At 41.5% G+C, this 12,951-nt stretch overlaps 1 protein-coding gene across 5 annotated transcripts in view; it reads right to left on the reverse strand.

Moving 5' to 3' along the window:
- The window catches only part of ehbp1 (EH domain binding protein 1), a 148,554-nt gene that overhangs the window by 50,291 nt on the left and 85,312 nt on the right, over positions 1-12,951 (reverse strand). For all 5 annotated transcript variants that reach the window (XM_054600032.1, XM_054600031.1, XM_054600030.1 and 2 more), the window contains exon 16: positions 2,796-2,943. In XM_054600032.1, coding sequence (XP_054456007.1) covers positions 2,796-2,943 — 148 coding nt within the window. The remainder of the gene's footprint in view (positions 1-2,795; positions 2,944-12,951) is intronic.

The raw sequence follows: 12,951 nt of genomic DNA on the forward strand, positions 1-12,951 counted from the left end.
GTTAAGGAGAGGAGGAAAGGTAGAGAGAAGTAAAAGACAGGGTGTTAAATGAGAGCAGAAAGAAAATCTTGGTTAGTTTGTGTCAACAGTAATCTGTGGGAGGAAGTGACCCGTGTCAGTAATCCTTCTATTACACGTATAATCCACCACAACATGTCTTCTCAATTCATTTGATGGGATGATGACACCCGGTCTGTTTGCAAAGAGATCATCAGCCTAATATTTAGTGAGCCAATTAGAACTAAAGGACTTTAAGTGTCTGCAACTAACTAATACTATTAATCTAACATATAACTTAATTCATGGTGTGAAAAAGGCAGCAGACTAAGCCTGAGAGACGAGGAAGGACACGGAGGGTTCGTGTGCATCGCTGCACTCATATCTGACTCACAAAGTGAAAGTGAGACCCTCTGTTTAATTCCCCTCATTCAAAGATCTGTTGCCTGCCTTTTTTTTTTGTTCGGGATAACAAACAAAACCCCAAAAAATACAACAACACAAAAACATGAAAGCACATATTCCATTAAGTCTCCTGAGGGGCTCGGTAGAAACAACAGTGTCTCCACATTAGGAACAAAAAGAAAAAAAGAAAAACATGCTCGTAGAAACTCAAATGGAGACCTGAGCGGCTCGAGCTGCATGGATAACCCAGCATGGATTTAAAACAAAACAATCAGCAAACAGCGTCCGACATTGGGAGCTCCCTCCTCTGCTATTTACGACTTGGTGGGTAGAGAGGCCGAGAACAAAGAGAGAAGGAGAGAGAGAGAGAGAGAGAGAGAGAGAGAATCAAAATAACAGCATTTCCTGTTTCTTTTCTTTTTTTTCTCTTTTTCTAATTTGCTAGCTGCGATGCGAAGCGTGCTCGCAAGCGCCGTTCCTCCTGCGTGGCTGGCTGGGGCCTAATTAATGGGGAGGCCATGGTGATGGAGTTTGGAAAGTTTGTTTGCGGGCAGACACTTGGAGGGGGCAGCCCGAGCTGCATTAAAGGACCGTGAATGGTGTTGAGGGGAGAGGGAGGGAGGGAGGGAGAGAGAGAGAGAGAGAGAGAGGGTGAGAGAGAGTGTGGGGGCTAGGATTAGCCGTTCTGCTCGGCAGGCCTTGTGTATCACAGCCAACAGCATTTCTCTCTCCTCACCTCCTCCTTCTTCTCTTGTTCCGTTCTTTTCCTCCAACTCCATTTTTAATGAGATCAACAATTAGTCCAATTCAGAAAAGCTGAAAGAGCAAATAAATCAAGTGCTCCCTCCCTCGTCCCCGTCTCTCTGCTGTCGCTGATCTCACTTCTGGTTGTGTAAAAAGTTTTTGCTCGTCTCAGGAACACATCTCGAATCTTTTAACGTTTCTTCTGATTTATCTACGTACCTTTCTCCCTGTCTGTCTTTATGCAACACCGTCACCAGAGCTTCAACAATACGTTGATTTATCAATTAGTTAACTGACAGAAAAATGATTGACCAACTGTTTTGATGAACGATTAACCCTTTGAGTAATCTTTGAGCAAACATCCTCTATTTCCAGTTTTGGAATTGTGAGGATTTTCAGCTTTTCTCTGTTTCTTATCATAGTAAAGTGACAATTTCAGGATTTTGGACACTAACATTAGCCGTGTTTCCATTACATTTTTAACTTTGGTAATGTGGTGGAAAAAGAAATGCAAACCAGTTTCTGTCAACTGGTTTTGAGCAAATATACTTTTGTCAGAAGTTGTTGCTGTCGGCTTCGTATGTATGTAACCCATTAGTAAACACTGTAGAAAGAGAAGTAAAGGTTGCAAACAGGAAACAAAACAAGTCTTCTTGGCCGATCTAACAATTTAAGAGATATAAACGGAGAGTAGATTTGTTTCAATTTGGCAAGTTTGAATTGTTCGTTTTTGTTTTATAGAGGACATTTAATCAAACTGTTCCGTTTCGATACAGCTTTTCTCATGGGATACTTTAAAATATGCATAAAATATGTGAATGGAAACAGCTATTGTAGGACGTCATCTAGGAAATAGTGTTTTTTTTTTTCCTTTAATTGAGAAAATCTGATTAATTGATAACAAAAATAACTGTGAATTCTCCTCTTTTAACGAACAGGAGGCCATGTATCAACGTTCTTCACATCAAGAGAACTCTTAACTCCTTCTCCTTGATCTCAGTCACACTACTCATATTGCGTCCTCACACTCTTCATCCCCTTCTACACTCCCACCTCTCATTTGCATGCAGTGCGGCCGATTCTACCTGAGCAGAAAAAAATAACTAAAGACGGGGTGTGATGTGGAGGAATCTGAAACAAATGAGAGAGTCCTAATAATGGTCATTATCATAATAGCCCCAATTCCAAGGAAATGGAAAGCAGTGGGAAATGCACACGGCCGCCATCGCTTCCCCTGCAAGCCATTATTAGAAGTGTTTGGTGTTTTGAGCATAATTCGGTCACACAATGTGTTGTGTTGATTAACAATTACTGGGCGAACGAGACGAGGGAGGAGTCGTCGGGGTAAATTGCTGCTCTGAATGCGAGGGTGCTGCATTTTAGACCAAATGGCATTTTTGTTTTTCTCTTGAGGATTAGGCAGAACCCCCTTTAGAGAGCATAATGGAAATGTGTGAGTCGAGGCATGTGTGGAGGGAGGAAGTGTGAGCGTGTCAACAGCATGCTGGTGTCACTTTTTCTTTTGTCGTTATTAGTATTAGCGAGATTTATGATTGATGGTGTGTGTTATTATGAGGCCTTTTTTATCAAACTCTGAAAGTATATTCGTGTGTGTGTGTGTGTGTGTGTGTGTGTGTGTGTGTGCTGACCTCCAGCAGGACTAGCTTTGCTGCCCTTGCCTCTGTCAGTGCTGCACAGGTCCAGGCTCATGTCGGACATCTTGACTCCGGATCGAGCCTCGGCTATCAGCTGTCTGGCTCGCTCTCTCAGCTGCCTCCGCCGTTCTGTATCCCGCTCCTAAACACACAAATAAATAAGATTTACAGTTACTCTTCAGTTCAGGTTCAGGTAAATGTCATGAGATCCAGAGAAGAAATCATGAAAAACTTAATCGATATTCTTTAAGCCAATATTTTTGCCCCTGATAAGGGTCCTCTAAAGGAATACACAAAATGATCATTTGTGTAACAGTTACTCTCTCTGTTTTACCTTTAATTTAAGTTTTGTTTATTCTGCAAGCCTCTATGGTGAACAAAGAATCAAAAGTCTAAAAAAAAACCTCTGCATAAACAGTTTCACAGTGGTTACCGCTGTGTTAGAGTTTGTAAATGGATTATCACATTTAGTTTAAATTCATCAAGACTTTTCTCGTTTTTTTAATTCCTCGTTCTCCATGGAGACTGCAGAGAAAAATAAAGTATTTTCCAAGAATTCAAGGTAACATAGGATGAGTAACTGATATACAAATGGTCATATTATTGGATGAAGTATTCCTTTAACATTGGGTATCTGCCAATAAAGGCTCTGATCTGATACTTACATTTACCTAAATATTAATATAAATCTGGCCCAACTTCTTTTTTTAACATATTTCATATAAATACTGACGGTCCTGATTCAAAGCTAAACATTTGATAAGCTATGATTAATGATATGATATGAAGGAAGAAGTTGTATCACTCTGTTGGAGGAATAGAAACAGTGGAGCTTCTTTTACTTCGAAAGTAAGGCTTTATATCTGCCGATAACGATCCATTTAAATGTGCCGAGACGATTACATTTCACCTTATTCCATTATGACTTCTTTATGAATTCACACTGTGGATAGATAAGACACTTTACTCATTCATTTACACACTCATAATACTACACAAACTACTACAAAATAAATAAGATGTTTTCCTATCAAAATGATTGTACACATCTTAGTTTATTATACTATTAACAGTGTATAGAGACACACACACACACCTTGGCACTAGACATACAGTATTGAGCCGTCACCATCAGAGTAACGGCAGAAATGCCATTTTCAGACCGATCCAATCTGATCCTACTGATAGCACAGGCCTCACACACACACACACACACACACACACACACACACACACACACACACACACACACACACACACACACACACACACACACACACACACACACACACACACACACACACACACACAGAAACTTGATGACAACTGATGAACACTTAAACACACACTGTAATATTTGGCAAAACTGTCCTAAAACCTTGATGATGTCAACTGATGAACACTTAACTGAGGAGCAAACCAAGCACACACTCAAATGCACAGGCCGCAAATACCTACGTTAACAGGGCAGAAATACACACTTATTCAGGAAATAATGTGATTTACAGACAAATAAGGGACACAAAAAAGGTAAAAACAACTAAATCTGCTCTGAAAAGCAGATTGATGGGAAGCTACGAGAAAGAAGAAAGATATTCAGGCTGTTTACTCATCATTTTTTGAAGACTAGAGTTATTGCAGCCAAAGAAAAGTCAATTCTCGATGAGACAACGGAGGTTTTGAATCCTGCCAGCATGATTTAAGCCTTTGTGACAAAAACAGAGGCACACAAACTCCACCTCGCACTCGTCAACACACAAACACCTCCACACTCTAAAAACTCCACCTTCTCCCAAACATACACAACCACATATGACCCAGGGGAGAAAGAAGCTGCATTTCTCCGTCACCGTTCTCCCTCCCTGTGGTTTCCTGTTAATCAGGCTTCTCCATATTGAGGTGGTGGTGGTGGTGGAGGTGGTGGTGGGGGGTTTTCGGGTCTGGCCCCATTGAAGCCGCCCATTTTATCCATTAACAAAACAAGCAGCGCCCGCTAATGAGCTACATCTCTCCATTTCCATGTCAATTGTTTGTTTGTAGCCATTGTTGGGCCGGGACAATGGGCCTGTATTGTAAATGACAGCAACCCTAATGCACTCTGTGTTTGTGCGTGTGTGTGTGTGTGTGTGTGTGTGTGTGTGTGTGTGTGTGTGTGTGTGTGTGTGTGTGAGCCCAAGGGGATGCCCATAGGGAGAAGGGAACACACCTTAGAGAGAGACTGATAAAGAGAGAGAGAGTGGCAAAGGAAAAGAGAGAGAGACAGAGCGGGATCGAGTTTATTCTGCTTCTATAAAAGTATCGAGTGTCAAAACATAACAAAACTTTATTTCCTGCAGTCATTTCATCACAATTCAACAAAGAAGGAAGTTATCATTTGAAACTAAATATGAGTTGGTTTTCCTTCAAACTTTCTTTGTTTGTCCAGCATCAGAACTACATTACCTTTAGCATGCTTGACATCCACAAAGAGAGCTCCATGGGTCTTTTTTTAGAATGTTTGCGGCTAAATAAATTGATTACAGCCCGTTCACATTAACGATAACATCCCAAAAAAACCGCAAGGATTTTATAAACACTAGTTCATTGCAGCGTTGTCGGAGGGCGTCTCCGTTCAGAGTGCATGGCCCCTCATAACTCGATGACTCCAGGGACGTGAAGAAGAGTTTGATAGTGAGGTTTGTATTTCCATCATCCAGCAGCAAAAGTGAACTGTCGTCAAAGAGCCCTGAAGTCCTGGTGCTGAGCCGAGAGCTTGTTTATTCAACTTTCATTAATACTGAACAACAGATTGGACATTCCTTGCTTTATAGTTAGATAAAACATTGGTGTTAGCCAATAATATAGCAAATTATCATCAGTGGGGCTTTGTGAATTAAATATGTGTACATTTATGTGACCTGGGGACATGAAACAATAGAGGACCTAAGATTGACCCCTGTGGAACACCATAAGACAGGCACTCCTTGTAATACTGTTTCTAGTGATAATAAAATATACAGTCAATAAACGACTTACTTTAAAATATAAATGGAATCTCAAACATAGAGACAAGAGGCTCAGCATAAGTTTATACTACGAAATGCCTGAAATGCCTCTAAGGTGGAGGATTTTATTTGGGTGAAAGTTGATTCCAAGGTCAAAATGGGTAAGGATGAAAAGTTGCTGAGGTCTCTGGAGCCAATTTGTCTTTCTAAGTTGCATTTTGAGGTTCAGGTTTCTAATCACTCAGTCAGATGTCTACAATAATATGGCTTAATTTTTGGCAATTTGTCATGATATTAAAAAATGAATTCAGTCTTTCCTCCTTTATACTTTCTCTGCTGTTTTCTTCCATTATTCCTTTCTTCCCATCCTCACTTCCTTCTGTTTTACTTTGTTTCCTATGCAGGTGCCTCCCTGCTTTTATAAATGCAATATGATAACCAGTAATGTCACTGATTGGCTCCCGGCTATGGTCTAGTTCTGATATCCAATCTGGCCTTTACAGATATGGATACAACTACCAATTTAAGTGTGCCTCAGTGTTGTGTGTGTGTGTGTATATGCATGTATATATAAACACACACACACGGCTCCAAACCCCAAACACACTCCAAAATATCCAACTGCATTATTGTTGTCGGCCATTTTGGGGACAGGAAATGGGAAATTGGCTTTGCCTATCCAGAGGCTAGGATTAGCGCTATAGAAAAAATGCATCTGACTAGCGCTTAGCTCGGTCAGCTACAGGGCCGCTGATTAGAAAAACATGGGAATGTGTTTGGAAGGAGAGGCGAGGAGAGGAGAGGCTTTATTATTTGTGTAAAGAACAATGTTTGACATGATCTGGGGTCAAATCTTTCTGTGGGTGAGTATACTTGTGTGCATGTGTGATTTTTTAAAACTGGAATATGTGTCCTTTGTAGATGTATCACACTTTGTTCTGTAGGAACACGATATCTCAGAAGTCCAAGCGGTGATGAAATGCCATCTAGTGGACATAACTCTAAAACGATGCCCACGCTCGCTATTTCCATACTGGAAAAGTGGCGTCAGATATTCTATGTTACAGGGAAAAAATAAACACACAGTCAGTGTGTTTGGCAGCACAGGACGCTAACAACCAGTGGATGTAAAAGCCGTGGGGACGAAGCTTTGGAAAAAAACGACACAAACTCAACCAGCCGCGACGTTGCATGATCAAAGCCAGCAGCAGAGAAAGCGTGTCAGCTGGTGGTCAGCGGGTAGCTCGGCTTCAAGAATGGAGACTCGAGAGAGAGAGAGGAAGAGACTTTCCCCTTTTTTAAATGGCGACAGCAAGAACAATTGTGCACTGTGTCTTCTTCCATCGACTGCTGGGAACCTCCAGGGGAAGAGAGGGGCTAAACGGTTGAGTGCGAAGCTGAGACAGAGGGCTCCTCTGTGGGCCCGGCGTCGGGGTGAGGAGCCCTCTCTCCGCTCTGGAAGACCTTTTTCCAGCAGGTTTGTCGCCTTGGTTGCTCTTTTTCTGGGCGAGGAGAACGAAATAGAGGGGAGGGAGGGCACGCACCGCTGGTCATGTACAGAGAGCTGGCGTGGGCACAGAGTGATGCCACACACACACACACACACACAATCTAAAAAGGGTTTGCCAACCTCCCAGATAGCCAGCCAGTCTGGCAGCCAGTCATGCAGCTCCAGACATTTGTCATGACAGGCTAATTCACAGTCAAGAGGTGCTTTAGGTCTCTATCTTGTCCAGGCACACACACACACACACACACACACATACATATGCACACACACACAACCAATCACATAGCTGTGTAATCAAACACTCGAAAACGTTGTTTCAAATGCCAGAACGATGATCCAGACATGATGCAGGTAGAACTTCATTTTAAGCCGACCTACAACAAACACTCAGTACACAGCTACACTAAGTGCTTTATGTATGTATTCATTCATAAATTGACTTGACTTATTATCATTTAAATATTCCCAACTTATTCAACACACAAGAACATACTAAAGCATTTATTGGCCTTTCTAAAACCACACTATCATATGTCCACCAGGAAAGTACATAAATATATGAGAGAATTAAGAGCTAAAGATCAATAAAACTAGTTCCTGGTTAACATAGCAGTTAGCACATAGACTTATCAATATATTTAGACATTTTTGATCAATTAAAAGGTCTCTGTTGCTACAGTTGATGACTTCATATGGTTGGTTTGAAGCTGGTGAATTTAATTACATAACTGATTATCAGTTATTCAGGTGTTGAGGCCTCATAATTCATATTTATATTTATATCTTAAACCAAGAGTTGAGTTGAACATGAACAACAGTATTCATGAAAGATGATCTCTGTTGTCATAGCAAACAGGCTAAAAAGGTCTGGAGAGGTGACTGATGGTGGAAGGTTGGGAGAGAAGAACAAACAGCAACATATTATTTGTGGCAGGAAGCAACAGGGATTATGGGAAATGTTGTTTTCAGTTTGAAAAACACTACAGACGCTTCCAATTGACTCAATTATTTGAGTATTGTAATTGTACCACTAGGTATAAGGTAATACATTTTACAACAATATAACCATATTTAAAAATGTTACATGTACCAAATAAACTATTACTTTCTTAACCCCTTATTGCTTACATTTTGGAAAGAGAGAGAGAGAGAGAGAGAGAGACAGACAGAGAGAGCGAGAGTAAGAGAGAGGAGAGAGAGGGAGAGAGAGTAAGAGAGAGGAGAGAGAGAGGGAGAGACAGGGAGAGAGAGAGAGGAGAGAGAGAGAGCAAGCTAGATGGGGAGAGAGACAGAGTAAGAGAGAGACAGAGAGAGAGAGGGAGTAAGAGAGAGACAGAGGGAGAGAGAGAGAGAGTGAGAGAGTAAGAGAGAGGAGAGAGAGAGTAAGAGAGAGACAGAGGGAGAGAGAGAGAAAGTGAGAGAGGGAGAGAGGAGAGCAAGCTAGATGGGGGAGAGAGAGAGAGAGAGAGAGAGAGAGAGAGAGAGAGAGAGAGAGAGAGACAGAGAGAGAGAGAGAGGGAGAGAGGGAGCTTATCGTCTGGCTCCAGACAGAGTGCACGGATCAATGGGCGTGCGAGGCCCACAGCGATCAATGCATTTGATAAAGAATTAAAGAAGAGCCACTGTACACGGCTATCAAAGAACCAGGACACGGCCTAATTATGATTCGACGGGTGCGTGCCCATGATAGGGGTCTGTGTGTGTGTGTGTGTGTGTGTGTGTGTGTGTGTGTGTGTGTGTGTGTTATACGTATTCACATAAATATAAATCTGAGATATGTCAGCGTGGAAGTGATGTGAAAGTGTGTGTTTAAATATAAGTGTGTATGGTGTTTTCCTGTTCCGTATCCTGTCTGTAGTTCAATATAGGTAAATAAATGTGTCATTTATAGCCATGGCATTGGTCCATATGTACTCATATTTTGACACTGCTGCATGTTAAAAGGCACAGTGCAAAAACACTTTCATTTCACAGAGGATGTTGTTTGTATTGTGTGAGTCAGAAATGAACAGAACAAAAGGAGTTTGTGTATATGCAAAATCAAGCTGACATTTTTGGAGCAAATACTTTTGTGCTCAGCACTTTGTGTGCGTTTGTTTGACAAGGGCTGTTGTGATGTAGGACAGGTAGAACAGGTAGAGTGGAGCACCGGGACAACACACAGAAGTCAGAGGAGCTCGTCACTCTGACAGGCGAGTGAGACGGGAAAGTTTTGCCCTTTAAAGAAACAAGATAATTACTGGAGAGAGAAAGAGAGAGAGAACATGAGCTGAACTTTGTGACGACAGGTGACAGAAAAACACATGTAACCTGTAACCGCACAACATCCTTTATAAGCAAAAAGCCCTCTGGTTCTTAAAACCTGCATTCTCTCTCCTGTCCACCAGGGGGCGACTCCTCTGGTTGTATAGAAGTCTATGAGAAAATGACTCTACTTCTCTCTTGATTTATTCCCTCAGTAAACATTGTAAACATGAGTTTATGGTCTCAATCTCTAGTTTCAAGTCTTCGTCAATACAGCATGATGTTCATTTAGTAAATGATGCTCCATTTAGAGTCACACAGACCATAAAGCAGGGGATGCTTTAGGGCGGGGCTACACACTGATTGACAGGTCGACACCAGAGACGTATACGGCGTCTCTACGTCACTCCTCCTCAGTCCAAATATGGTAACTTCTATTCATTGGTTGCGAAAAAAAACCAATATGGCGACTGCCTGCTAATCCAAGACGCCGACGCAAGTTTTGGTGTCACACATTTCGATTTTACAAGGTCTGGGATTGTTTTGTTTTTTATTATATAAAAGACGGAAATAGAAGCCTATATCATGTATTTAAGTATTCTATTTAAAATACTACAGAGTTGAGATTGGGAGTTATTTAAACTTTCCATTCAAGCGTAAAAAGATTCTTTAGGCATTTAGAAAAGGGGAATTTCTGTGATCTTATTTGAAACAATGAACATTAATTATTGATTCGTCATCTATCTGTCATATTTTATGCGTACAAAGAAAAAGAGACAGAAGAAGAAAGACCAGGGATACCCTGTGAACGGAAAAACATTTGACACTTCCACTTGGTCAAACGTGATCATGAGGAATGTGATAACTTTACAAAGAGAGCAGAGAGAAAGAAAGAAAGAAAGAAAGAAAGAAAGAGAGGTACAAGTGTTCAGAAGAGGTATGCAACTGTGTGTGTGTGTGTGTGTGTTACAACTTTCCTCTCTGATGGCTTGATCAGCTCTTGTGATGCAATTGAGAAAGCTGTCTCTTTCTCTTGCTCGTTAACACACACACACACACACACACACACACACACACACACACACACACACACACACACACACACACACACACACACACACACACACACACACACACACACACACACACACACACACACACACACACACACACACACACACACACACACACACACACACACACACACACTTTAGAGACTGCCTTTGATCTCCACTCCAGCCAATTCAGCCACGACACATACCCACACACTCCAACACACACTGACACACACACAAGAAACTGCCCACCAAACTATTTAGATTCATTAAGTTCTGATTCTTCAAAAAGAAGAGAGAGAGCAAGAGAAACGAGAAGAAAGAGGAGGAGGAGGAGGAGCTGAAGGAAGAGGAGGAAGAGAAAAGAGGAGAGATCTGGGAGAAGAAAGGGACGGCAGCCACATTAAAATGAGACCTGGAGAAAAACTATTACTGCTGGGAAAAAGTTGAAAAGGAGAGGAGGAGGAGGAGGAGGAGGAGTAAAGTACAAAGTGTGGACAAAAAAGGAGAGCACATAAGGCCGTATTTGCATTTTCAAAACAGACATTTTTTTTTAATTCTCCTTCACTCGTGGCCTTCTCTAATATGAATTAAAGCTCCAAACACAAATAATGCACAATAAGGAGATTTGTATTCTGGAATTAAAAGATTATCAAATGTTAGATTAAATGTAAATTAAATTTTACTCTTAATGTGTTTATTCTATTGTACATTTTCATGTTTTTTTTTTCATGAAGCCAAATTCCTCGTATATGCAAATGCACTTTGCAATAAACAGTTTCTGATTCTGACTAGATGCATTTATTTTAAGTCCATGGATAGAGGAGTCGGTTAACTCAAAGGGGTCTTTATTTATTGCCTTCTCAGCCTTTGGATTATGAAATTTAGTTATAAAAATGAGAACTTGCCACTGTTAATCTGTCAAACTTCCAACATTCACATTAAACTCCTGTTTCTTTGTTGTGATCAGCTGAATGTGCCACAAGTTCACCTTCCCCACTTGTCTTCTTGTGTTTAAGGCCGACAACGAGGTAACAAGCCGCCTGTTAACAATGTGACATATCTGCTGTAATAACACACACACAGGTCACTCAGAATGAAGCAGACACACACAAGGTGTGTTTGTGGAACCTTTAGGAATGCAGAGGTTCAGCCAGAGGGCTTTGTTTTGTGACACGAATGAAAAGAAAAGTGAAATGAAAAAAAGAAAAGCGAGAGGAGAAAACGAGGACATGAATGCAGTCAAGTCTGGATCAGAGGACGGACAGATGGAAGCAGATGACAACACCCAGAGGTCACAACGGCAAAGACCCAGGAGTCCCCTCCACTTCTGAAGAGGAGGAGAGAGGGGGAGACGGAGGAGAAGAGGGAGGAGGAGGAGGAGGAGGAGGTCGGCGAAAATCAAACGGCACCCAATTATAGGAATCACAACGAGTCAGTGAGCAGAGGGAACTCTCCTACCTGGAAAACACCGAGGCATTTGGGTGCACGCTCTCCAACGCATACCACAAGCACACACACACGCTCAAATGAACGTGCACAGGTGCTATATAATTGCGCACACACATATTTATTTTGCAAAGAGACACACACACACACACACACACACACACACATACACGCACGCGAGAGCACACAAACACACACTTCTCCAAAAAACCTAGTGTGGATCCTGATAATTAGCCTGGCCAGGCCGGTGTGAAATTACTGTTCTCATCTGCTAATGGATGAGAAGACCTGAAGCGAATAGACACACACACGCACACACACACACACATATATATATATATATATTCACACGAACACACACACACACATGCATTTCTCCAATAAAAATAATAACAGAGGGAACGACTAAAAGAGCAAAAGAAAGACAAACCAAAATTGGGATTTCTGCAACAAAGATAAAATGAGAGAATAAAGTCTCTGGATATTTTATAGGAAACTGATGACCGACAACATTACAAAACATCTGCACTGTGACTACTTGTATGTTGTAAAGTCCACGTATGAGGAGGAGGAAGAGGATGAGGAAGAGGTGAAACTCTTAGTAGTACTGCTTGTCCATTAAAGACCACAGCGAGACAAGATGTAGAGAACAGAAGGATGAGAGAAATCACAGAGAAACACAAAAGGACACGGTGAGAAAAAGACAGAAAATGTGGTTTGTAAAAAAAAAAAAAGATGGGAGACAAAAAGAGAGAGAGAGGGGGAGAGAGAGAGAGAGAGAAAGTGACTGAGAAGACAGGGAGGGAGAGGAAGAGAGGAAAGTGAACCTGTGACCTTAGATGAAAGAACCAGTCACTGTGGGCTACAATTAGGGATGGCAGGAGGGAGAGCATAGGTCACACACACAC

This window comes from Anoplopoma fimbria, chromosome 6 (genome assembly GCF_027596085.1).
Source record: "Anoplopoma fimbria isolate UVic2021 breed Golden Eagle Sablefish chromosome 6, Afim_UVic_2022, whole genome shotgun sequence".
Lineage (NCBI taxonomy): Eukaryota > Metazoa > Chordata > Actinopteri > Perciformes > Anoplopomatidae > Anoplopoma > Anoplopoma fimbria.